This window comes from Rhopilema esculentum, unplaced genomic scaffold (genome assembly GCF_057945365.1).
Source record: "Rhopilema esculentum isolate cy_ngs unplaced genomic scaffold, ASM5794536v1 HiC_scaffold_30, whole genome shotgun sequence".
NCBI classification, from domain to species: domain Eukaryota; kingdom Metazoa; phylum Cnidaria; class Scyphozoa; order Rhizostomeae; family Rhizostomatidae; genus Rhopilema; species Rhopilema esculentum.
Window position 1 is genome coordinate 114,035 of NW_028300841.1, and position 10,966 is coordinate 125,000.

Below are 10,966 nucleotides of genomic sequence, written 5' to 3' on the forward strand. Positions count from 1 at the left end.
CATGAATAAATTCCTTGTTTACATGTACTTGCGCATCAAGTGCAATTATTCTTGTGTAAGAGCCAATATTTATTTCTTCAACACAGAACTCCCAAGAATAATGTGCAGCTCTAAATTTTCCTTAAATTTCTCTGCTGGTAATAATTTAATTTGTGATATCTACAATTGAAGACTTTCTTGCACATAGCCTGTTCTGGTGCCTCTGCTTACATCGTTACACTTTCAATTGTAAAATTACAAGACTAAAGAATTGTAAAATATATATTCCTTCATGTATTTAAATATTTTTTCTATAACACTTGGGATGTGATTCAATTTTTTAGAAACACCTGATGCACAAAAAAGAAAGGAGAATCTGTTGCATCCTTTCTTTCCGATATAGATACACTCACAAATGAATGGGTGTTAAAAAAAACGGAAAAATTTCTGAAAAAACATGGAACAAAAACTTTCTGTGTGGGCTCCAGGGATGTAAAGACAGGGTCAAGGCACGTGCATTCCTCAAAACATGTCCCTTAAAAAAATAGAGCATGTTGCAACTACGGATGGAAATTACTCTGATTCTGGTAGGAATTCCTAAATTGTAAAAGTGAGCAGAGCTTTTTTACACTGCATCCAATAAATATACCAAAATTGCTCCCTATTGTTTGAGCACCGGAGACTGTATCAATTAGAGGGCCGCCAGATACAGGGTGCTTGAGCCCCTCCCCCAATGATAATTAACAAACTGTACTTTGTTTCCTATAAAGCAGTGTGCAGAATAGGAAGCAAAACACTTTTTTATATTCAGATGAAGGATTTGTCAAAGAAAAAATCTTAGTCACACCAAATTTTGCTTGAACAGTTGTAACAGTAAGTGGGTAACTGTAAACGTAGAGAAGAGGCTGATACCAGACTTGTGCTATTGCACTTGAAGAGCAGACTGATATAGTCATTGTTGCGAAAGACACTGATGTGTTAGTGCTGTTGGTGGGGGCGTATTCTCAATACCATTTTACACATAAAGGTACCTGAAAAATGATGCTGAGAAATACACAGAATTGGTGTAATCTGTGATTTCCTTGGATCAGATATTTGCTCGGTGTGTCCCCTTTTCATGCAATTACAGGCTGCGACACGACAGCGTACTTCTATCAAACTGGTAAGCTTCGTATCTTCAAGAAAGTTATTGCAGATAAAACAAAGCTGGGTTTGCTTGAGTCACATGGCCAGGGCAGAAAGCTGGCCGAAGATGGTCTAAACAACGTCAGAGAGTTTGTGCGTTCGGTGATCTATTCTGGCAAAGATAATGAAGATTACGTGGAAACAAGAATTCACTTGTACAAAAGATTGAAAAATAAGTCGTTGATGTCTTTGCCCACAGATCCAGATTCTGTTGTCCAAGTTATCAAACGAGCTCACTGCCAGGCTTATGTATGGTATGGTTGTGGGCAGAGGACCATTAATCATCTTGACTTGGAGGAATTTGGATGGAAGATTCAAGATGGAGATGTGAAGCCGGTCTGGTTCGTTGGCAATCATTTTCCGCCATCAGTCAAAAGCATTCGTGGAAGGAAAGGAAAAGGTGGAAGTTTTGGTGATTACTACAGTTGTATTTAGAAAAATGCCCCCCAAGAAAAACGACTCGAAAACAAGTTCAAAAACCAAGAAAAAGAAAGAAAACAGGCTTAGTTGATCTACTGCCGAACAAGCAAACTATATCCGATGAAGCAGAAGACAGCCCGATGGCAGAAACAGTGATTATCAACAGCGGAGAAGAAGGGGATAAAGAATCTGATACGAATGACTGTGTGGCAAAGGACAGGAACCAATTTTCCGAAATGTCCCAACTCGGAATCTGGATCCCTTATATATATACTTTCATTCTAACCATTAAAATTTTTTGTTATCCAGATCCTTAGACTGTAGTGAAAAATTCCCTGCCTGAAGAGCAGGGTCAATGATAAAGGACATGCTCCCAGAACAGGTATTGGCAAAATAATAAACCACCCGATATGCTGAAACCTGTTTTGATCAAAATGATGGAAAAAGCAGTAAAGCCATTTCAGACCATAGTAGAATGGGAGTCATTAAATATTTCACAAGACAGTTCTGCAAAGACTCCGTACTCTTATTGGCCAGCATTGCCGCAACTTAGACAGAGAGGAGTCTATGAAACAGACAAAAGAAAAAGCAAGACAAGGGGGGAACAATGTACCAAATTAGCATTGGGGCACTCATTTCTATTGCCTGGCATTTTCACTCTGTTTTGCAAACATGGTATGTTTTTTCTCCAACACCAAATTCTTTGACAAAATTCGAAAATATGCATAATTAATCAAACTAGTGTTTATTTTCTTGTGCATGGGAGTCAAAGGGATGAAAGAGCTCTTTTGAAAAAGTGTCCTTGACATTGTCATTATTTATAATTTATAAGGAATTGTGATTGAGATTGTGATTGTCTTTGAGATTGTTCAGTGTCTCGGTTTTTGACAAATGTTGCATGCTTCTTATTTACGTATGTCGGAGTACATGAACTTTTAAAACTATTGTAGACATTAAGAAGACATTATTAAAAGATCTCGTTTATTTTAGGAGGATTTTCTTTATGAGCATTAAATTAATTATTACCAAAAGTATGAGTTTTTGTGGTAATTCAATAAAATGCCAAAGGCAACTTCAGATGGCAAAAAGCATCAAATAGAGGGGTCCAATTTAAAAATTTACGGTAGCAGCGGGGGCTTATTCAAGGTGGGGTCTTTTTCGGGGGGGGGGGGGTTTGTAGGGCTTTTTGTATGGTCTCTTTGTGAAATGATTCAAATTTCGATGATAGCGGTCCTAGTGAGGAAAACGGATTCTTAAACTACTTTGAATTTATCTGTTTAAAAGCATTTCAAGGTCGCAATGTTGCTGCTCCACGCAACCAGTTAAAAAAAAGATTTGATGTAAACAATTATACTTGCATTTTCAACAACTTTTAGAATAGAGCTGAGGACCATTGGGCCACAGTCAATGCCTCCATTTTGTCTTGGTACCTTGAAAAGAGTGAAAATCCAAATAAGCTATAAGATGCAAATGGTGCATATGAAATGTGAGTGTTTTTATTATGAGGTCGGGCTTCTTTATTAAAAATAAATCTACAAGGCAATTTTTTTAATTGCAGTTTGTAGATATATTTAATGATCACCTCTCCTCGAAGAACCCGGATTTGGCGATTCTTTGAGCCAGCATTCGCATACAGGGCTTTTAGATGGCGAAGAAACTTCTCTTCTATTTTGAGCGTCAATGCGTGACCCGTGGCGTTGGGAGCTGAATCCAAGACTACCAACCTAAGGAAGATTTGCTTAGTTAAATAGCTCCTAATTCTGACAAGATGGCCAATAAAAACTGAAGATCCATTAATTTTCTTGAAATTTGACATCAGTATTTAGAACAGAGGTAGAATTCATTTTACCAGTCATTTTCCAAATTTGCAACAACCAGAACCCAATGCCAGCAATCTCTGCAAAATTGAAAACTTCAAAAGGTAATAAATCTTACAATAATCATTAAATTTATAATTTGAATACATGAGAAAAAAAGAAGGTAAAGCTGTAAAAACAATTTAGACACTACTCTGGGGTATATGGCAGTGAAGCATAGAAACACATAAATGCCTTTCCCGAATACTTGTTATCACTGCTAAGAATAAAAGTATGGTAACTTGAGGATTCAGACCGCAAGGATATAACAACTTTTTTTTACTGAGAAGATCCTCATTTGGAAAAAGATGTGCAGTTTTTTTGACCATAGTGGCGTCATTTTCTGATGTCTTTACCATTTCCCAGACAGCATCTGTCCCTATAAACACGTTCTTGCATTCCACAGGCAAAATCTCATTCTGCATATATCTATATGAGAAAATAAACATTGAGGACAAAACCAAACCTTGATTTGATAACAGCTGCAATGTAATACCCGTAGCAGCCAACCAACCACCTAATAGCACGGGAGAGAGATTTTCTAGTGATACTTTGTAGGTTATTCTCTGTGGCTCGGAAACTGGTGATGTACTGTTGCAAACACGCCTTAGTGCCCAAGCAGGAAACACTGTTGCCAAAAATTTCTGAAAAAATATTCCACAGTTTCAAAACAAAAGATAATTATTTCGCGAGTCATGATTTGCCACATGGGTTATTCTAAGAAACCATAATCATTTTCACAAAATAAAGCACTGGCCTTTTTTTGTTAAGCTTAACAACTCTACTGTTGAGAAAAAACCAAAAAACAAATATAGTTTTAGAAACACTGACCTCTAAAGCTGGGATTCCCCTTTAGAATCTAGAGATTTCCCAAGTTCTCCCTAAAGCAACAATCCCCTAGAATCTATGCACATGAGTGGTAGAAAATTGAGCAAACCTAAAAATCCTGTTTGACAAATATACAGGCAAAAAAGAGCACCAAAAATACCTGCATCAGAGACATAAAAGTGCATGATAGAATATGCTTGGATCTGGACATTTCGGAACTGACATTATAGCATAAAGAAATATGAAAATATGAAACTGGCATAACTGTATACCTGTATCTTTATGCAAGCGTTGGCTAGGATGCTAGCTGCAGAGCTGCAGTCGTTCGTGAAATGTTAGGTGGCTTATGAGTGGATGCATCTTTAGAAAACATCCATGTGAAGTAGAATCATTATTATTTGTACCACACAAAATCTTTACCTACGTGTGCATTTCAATTTGCAAGTGCTCGAAATGTGGAGCTCTCCTCCCGAGGGAGGGGGAGGGTCTAGGTCTTTGGAAATAATTACCAGGATATGTCTTACACAATAATTTTTTAGACCCTGTCCTGGAAAAAATTTCTGTAGAAGTGAAATATGTCCTAGAATGTAGTAGTGATATGTAAAAACAAAATTAAAGCAAACCTGATGTAAAGCTCTATAGACCTCGAGGAAAGCCCACCATCTAATGTGTCTACAATGTCTTGAACATTGATGTCGACTCCTTTTTGGTGCTCCAATTTTTGTCGTCATCCGGAGGCGAAAAAGTTCGGCCACATGAAAAGGCTATCAAAATTAACGTACAGAAATTTAACTGATCATTTTTTGCCACCGATGTATAGTCAATAACTTTGCAAGATATACCATAAATTTTACTCAACTGCCATACACATTGAAATAGTCGCTTAAATCCTAATCATATTCAAAAGTTTTCAGACGGCTTAAAACCTCCTCTTCTACTTTGATTTTTGATTTATTACATGTTTCTGTTTTGCAACATTGTCTAACTTTTCAAAATCTAACCTGTCGCAGACTAGAGATCAAGTATGGAAATCTTGTAGCATTAAACCGTTATGAAACACGGCAAAACTCTAAACAATATTTTCCCCTTATTTCGGTACTTAAAGCAAATTCCCAACCTATGGTTGAATTACCTATAGGTACTTAAACCAAACAAAGCAATGAACAGATAAGCTTTATGATTATCTGATTGTAGCTGACAAGGGCTACCTCGCAGATTGTGAGGATCCAATGAAAAAAAAGGAGTTTTTCTTCCAACTTACCTGGAGTAAACGCCATTTGAGCAGCAAACAAATTTTGCCCGATTCTTGTCACCCATGCCACAGCAAACCATGTGGTACCAAGCTCTACACAGAGTGCATTGAATCCAAGAGATTGGAGCACTCTTCTCTTGAATGCATTTCAAAACTTTGTCTGCCATACAGTGCTCTTCCTCATTCACCAACTTGAATTCTGGCACTGACAAGTCAGTATTCATTCGAGATTTTGGAGATACTGACACATATTAAGGAATCAAAGTATCACGAAGTTGTAATTTCAAACTATAAAGTGAAAGCAAGAGTATGGTATGGTAATTGTTTCAAGGCATCTATCTTCAAATAATGCATTAATAATTATATTCAACTATTTGCCTCTAACGTGGTAGACCGGAATAACATGGTTTATCCTGTCCTCTCCATCATCTGCAAAGTTTGTCCACATTATGTTCAGAGAGCTCCCGTATGTTTGTTGCCCTGAACAAGGACATGGATTGACTCTGCCAGCGTAGCAAAAGCGATTTGAAAACTCGCAGTCCATGTTGATTGGGCGGTTAATAAGCCCAGAAATGAAATGCACTTGCAGGGGCCCTACCAGAAAAAGGGCAAATTAGTAAACTATACATCAGTACACAACTTGGTAACAGACTTTGAATGGCTTATTTCAGTGAAGCACAAAACATAAAATAAAATAGCACTAAAATATATATAGCCATACTAAACGTTATATGATAATTTTCAAAATACAATTTACCTGAAAATTCACCATTGACTGATGTTATCATTATCTCGTGAGAAATGACATGGTGAAGAAGCTCGTCTATAGATGGGCTGTTTTTTGGACGTCTTTCGTACGTAAAGCTACTGCAATTTTGGCTGAGAAATGCTGATGCCATATCAATATTTGACAGTTTTATGTTGAACTGAAACAAACAAACAATTATGCGCAATAAAGATTTACTGGATGTCACTTTTGTTATTACCTCACAAAAGATTGATTTAATTCAGCTTTAAATGTATAAATGAAGATTTCTTGATAAAAAGCTGCATTTGTATCTTTTTAAACGAATTTAGGTGCTAGTTTTAATTGTCTACTTTCAAAAGTCAAATTTTTCTCTGAAATAGTTCTCTCAACAGATAATTGCAGATCGTCTAGTGTAAATGTGTCTTGACAATAACTGACCAATAGCCTAACCTGTGATATTGCAGATCATAAATCAACATGCAATAAACACAGCCAAAGCGGACCAGGCTTTAGCCCCTCATTAATTTCTAATAATATCCATTGTGAATAGTAACCAAATTTTTCTGGAAACCATGAAAAAAGTTGCCTTGCTCTTGGTTTTTAGCATGTTTAGCCCCCCATCAAACGTTTTAACCCCCTCAATCTGTAATATGCTCCGCAAACCGTGGAAATAAGCCCATATAAAAAAGCAGTAAAGGTACATACTCCATCAAAAAGATGATCGTAATGATCCACTGCAAACAACACAGAGCCAAGTCTTATCAGAGGTGCCATGCACTCGTCCAGGGATAAAAGCCTAGCCGTCGAGTTGAATAGGCAATTACCGTCTCCGTTTGCCACACCTGGGATCAATCCATCTGGGACTTTATTCTGCAACCTAGCGAATGAATTATGAATCCATTTATGTACAGTGCTAGAGCATTGGAACTCGAGCCTGTGTAAATTTACAGGCACCACATTCATCGCTCTTCTCTCAGCCGCAAATATGAAATTCCTTCCGTCGGTGCTGTACTTCTAGCATGAACTATTGCATCCGAAAAATTAAAGCTTACAACAAATCGTTTCAATTAAATTAATCAAAATAAAACAAAAAAAGTTTTGATACAAAGAAATTTATATTTATTTGAAAGTAAAAGCAAAAATTTTCCTTTAATTTTTCGAATAGAGCCTAATAGAGCTATCTCCTTCATGGCGCAGCGGAGTGTAACTTATTTTTGGACAGATGATAAATATTTATACCACAATTCTCAAGACAAAACGACAAAATTGGATACAATAACCTGTGACGACTTTTGGCAAATGGGGTAAAAATTTCCAGAGTAAATTTGGTACTGAGTATGTATAGCTTCTTGCTCTTCAGCCAGGTTGCCCCCTCATCTTCTCAACTACTTGAATTAGTTACAAAGTTGCTAGCATATTTTCTTTCTCCTGCAAAAAGGTTTGAATAGAAGTTGCTTAGAAGTTGCTTAATAGTTAAGCTTGAAAGTTCCATTTTTACCTGGCTTCCATCGACTTATCATTTAGGTCTTTGAAGTAGGCCTGTTCACCAATTTCATAAAATTACCCCAATCAGCTCATCGAAAACATCCTCCTTTATTTCAGCTGCTGTCCCTTTGAATTCAGCCCATGATCCTATCAAGGTGTGTGGTCTTTGCAAATGGCCCTTACAAATGATGACGATATATCACGATACATAAAAAAGATAGACATTAGAGTTTCATTTTACAGTGATCATTTGCTGAGGAAAAATACCCCAATAATTAAAAGCAGACTTTCGAAAACAAATTTATTTGGTTGATGAGTCAAGGAGACATTGGAGACAAATTAACAAAAGTCCTTGCAGCCAGTATCGAAATTAGTAATTTATTTTGTCGTAAGGAAATAAATATGTTTCTTGAATTGGTAAAGAATACTGGAGCATTTCAAAATGGTTTGCAATCAGGAAAATAATTCTCGAGTTCTTATTCCCAAATGAAGTTTATTTTCTTCTATCTTTGAAAGTTTTTTTTGTTATAAGAACATTTTTTCAGTAACAGATTTTTATTAACAAGACATTGAACATAGAAAGCTCTCACCAGTGTTTTCAAAGCTGGTTTTTGCGCAGAAGAGCAATTGGGTGGCATTCTGCTCGATCCAAGGTTTTGAAGTTCAGGCTCAGAACCCTGACAATCGCTGGAAAAATTATCATTGGGAGGGACTGGCTTGTTAACACCATCAGGCATATGGGTCTCCTCTTCTTTGTTAGACTCCTTCCTTTCCTTCTTTTCAGGATTAAAACCCATACTTATAAGATGGTTTCGTAGGCGCTCCCCCACCATCAAAAGGTCTTTGGAAGACATAACAGTTTTGCCTTGAAACAAAAGCAAAATTAATGAAAAAATATCTTATGAACCACTTTAACAATTAATACTTAGGTTGAATGTTTAGTCAAACATTATACTCAGTGGCTTAGATAAACTGCTGTCTTGTCGGGAAACTTCTGATCTTGTCAGAAATTTAACGTTGACGGGTTGGCTGTTTATTTTTATCTAAGATGTACATTTTGAGAGAAAAAATTTTAAAGGTGAATGTGGTGATTTTTTCTGTTATTCTGAATCAGATTGGCAATCTCTTTCAATGAGAAGAAGACAAGAAAAATTTTCAAGTAGCATGATTAATGACACGTAACTTATGTTCAAATTTATGAAAAAAGAAAAACTCTTATAAAATTTTTGTCGGAAAATCTAAATTTCTCGGCTTTCCTATGAATTTTCCGATCTACGTCGCTAACTGGTTATACTTATTGATAGAGTTTCTTAGAAAGGTTGGGAAACTATTGTTAAGATAATTTCCATATTGTCTAGTGAGAATTTATTTAGCTTCTACTCCAATAGTCCTTGAGGACATGTATATTGCTCTACTTAAAGTGTAAAATCTCTTGTAGTAAAATGGAGGTTATCCTCTAGAAAATGTAGAAAACTGCAACAGCTAACAGGCATATAAAAGCTATCGGTTTCTGAAATTCACTCAACGCTTTTTAGATTAGGAAACCATTTTCACTTACTATCTCTCTCGCGGAAATTAGGAGAAGCGAATGCGACGTTTTCTGGCCACCATTTTGGTTTCAAGCCTTCACTTTCCCAGATGCCTTTCTGTCCGACATTGTTACCTAACGTCATATTCACGATGATATTGCGCAGGTAGGCATTAGGGATTTTCTTTTTAGCTGAAGAAAGTAGCTTTAAATATAAGAAGGTTATAGCTTATTACCAAAGGCAGTGCAGTCGGAACTCGGTCACCTATTCTAACTCTCATGAGACCGAGAAATGTAGAGACTGAGAAAAGCTGTTCGAATAAAAGAATGATCGAAAAGTTTGGTCGAGTCAGAAAATGAAAAAAAAGCTAAAAAGTTGACTAAAAATAACCTCAATCTATTATAAGAAAAGATTTCATTAAAAGGGGCTAAAACAGCTTGTTTCTCACTGTTTACCAAGTCCGATTCATAAACCTATCCGGTGTCAGATGATGAACAAAATATCACTGTGTCCCTTCAACAATCGAAAAAGATGCCTTGATTTTGCTCCACGAATACAGTAGAAATGAAAAATCAAAATACATTAAATACATGGAATGGACAGGTCTGAAAAAAGCTTCTTTCTTATTCGAAAAGCTATAAATATATATGTTAAAGCCTTTGGAAACATAACCAAACACTTTGATAAGATAGTTTAAAGTGGCTTGAATGACATGTTTTGTATCACAATTATTGAGGTCCTATCTGAGTAGTTAATCGATAGGACATGATTTTTCTAATAAAAAACCTTCCCCTGACTTTTGCTTACCTTATTCTATAATATAACAAGTCAGACCTGAAACTGAAAACGCTGTTTCTTATAAGCAGGGCACTAGAGTATCAACAGCAGCAAACGGTTTGCTGCGATTCACGTTTTTACTGGTGCATTAAATTCAGTGTCGAAGTTATCAGGGGAGCCTACATTGAGGGGGGGGGGGGGGGTGGCTGGAGGGACAGCTGATCTTGAATATACGACTCCCAAGAAAATATTATAGAATCTTATAGATAATTGATGGCAACTTTGACCACTCTCGTTATATTAATTACAATGAAAAAATTTTAAAAAAGACAACACTGATGGGCCGCTGGAGCGAGAGCGGCAAAAAACAAAAGACTTGTTCCCTGAGAAGAACTCCAGGAACCTAACAAGGGTAAATCGGTACTAAAACATAGCAGGAAATCAATTTTTACAACCTGCCTATTTATAACCGCATTGATTTATATAAAACCAAACATCGTGAAAAGTGACAAGGCAATTCAATACTCACTTGTATGTATGGAGGACATCGTCAACATTTTCCCTACGTTTAGAATCTTTGATGGCAAAGGACCCGGCTGTATGGGTGGCACATATTCATATTAATATTCTATTATGCCCCTCCCCCCAAGAATACTCGATTATGTTACTAGAAAAATGTATGACTTGCCCTCAGCACCAACACTGCCCCTCCTGCCTTACTTTCATGCAGGCGTCCCAGGATATTGTAGTGCCTGCTGAAATCACACAAGGATCAAGAGAACTTTAACACGCAATAACAGCGAGTTCAAACTTTCATGAGGTTTAAGTATCGTAGAAATTGATGGGAATTTGGAATCTTTTACCGAGAATTTGTGTCTATGAAACAGGGTATCTGCAAGAACCTCAG

General features: G+C 36.7%; 2 protein-coding genes across 3 annotated transcripts; both read right to left on the reverse strand.

Annotated features, from left to right (window-relative positions):
• Positions 1 to 3,209: 3,209 nt before the first annotated feature.
• LOC135685012 (uncharacterized) lies at positions 3,210 to 5,024 on the reverse strand. 2 transcript variants are annotated; one of them, XM_089115427.1, is made up of 4 exons: positions 4,892 to 5,024; positions 3,907 to 4,084; positions 3,434 to 3,481; positions 3,210 to 3,308 (listed from the first exon to the last, which is right to left on the reverse strand). In XM_089115427.1, exons 1-4 carry the CDS (start codon positions 4,997 to 4,999, stop codon positions 3,301 to 3,303), a joined length of 342 nt encoding a protein of 113 aa, XP_088971553.1. In that variant the 5' UTR covers positions 5,000 to 5,024; the 3' UTR covers positions 3,210 to 3,300. The 2 variants fall into 2 exon arrangements, with proteins under 2 accessions (XP_088971553.1, XP_088971552.1); XM_089115426.1 differs by lacking the exon at positions 3,210 to 3,308 and having other exon boundaries at positions 3,356 to 3,481.
• An 866-nt stretch (positions 5,025 to 5,890) lies between these two features.
• Positions 5,891 to 7,231, reverse strand: LOC135685011 (uncharacterized). The gene is made up of 3 exons (XM_089115425.1): positions 6,974 to 7,231; positions 6,278 to 6,446; positions 5,891 to 6,114 (listed from the first exon to the last, which is right to left on the reverse strand). The coding sequence occupies exons 1-3, from the start codon at positions 7,229 to 7,231 to the stop codon at positions 5,891 to 5,893; spliced, it is 651 nt and encodes a 216-aa protein (XP_088971551.1).
• Between the last annotated feature and the right edge of the window lie 3,735 nt (positions 7,232 to 10,966).

Excerpts from the sequence above, each read along its gene's own strand:
- LOC135685012 (XM_089115426.1), bottom strand. The coding sequence starts at position 4,999 with ATGACGACAAAAATTGGAGCACCAAAAAGGAGTCGACATCAATGTTCA. Across the intron at positions 4,085-4,891 it reads TCTATAGAGCTTTACATCAG|AAATTTTTGGCAACAGTGTT; the intron begins GTTTGCTTTAAT and ends ATATTTTTTCAG. Across the intron at positions 3,482-3,906 it reads GCAGCTGTTATCAAATCAAG|AGATTGCTGGCATTGGGTTC; the intron begins GTTTGGTTTTGT and ends TCAATTTTGCAG.
- LOC135685011 (XM_089115425.1), bottom strand. The coding sequence starts at position 7,231 with ATGAATGTGGTGCCTGTAAATTTACACAGGCTCGAGTTCCAATGCTCT. Across the intron at positions 6,447-6,973 it reads ACGATCATCTTTTTGATGGA|TTCAACATAAAACTGTCAAA; the intron begins GTATGTACCTTT and ends TGTTTGTTTCAG. Across the intron at positions 6,115-6,277 it reads AGTCAATGGTGAATTTTCAG|GGCCCCTGCAAGTGCATTTC; the intron begins GTAAATTGTATT and ends TTTTTCTGGTAG.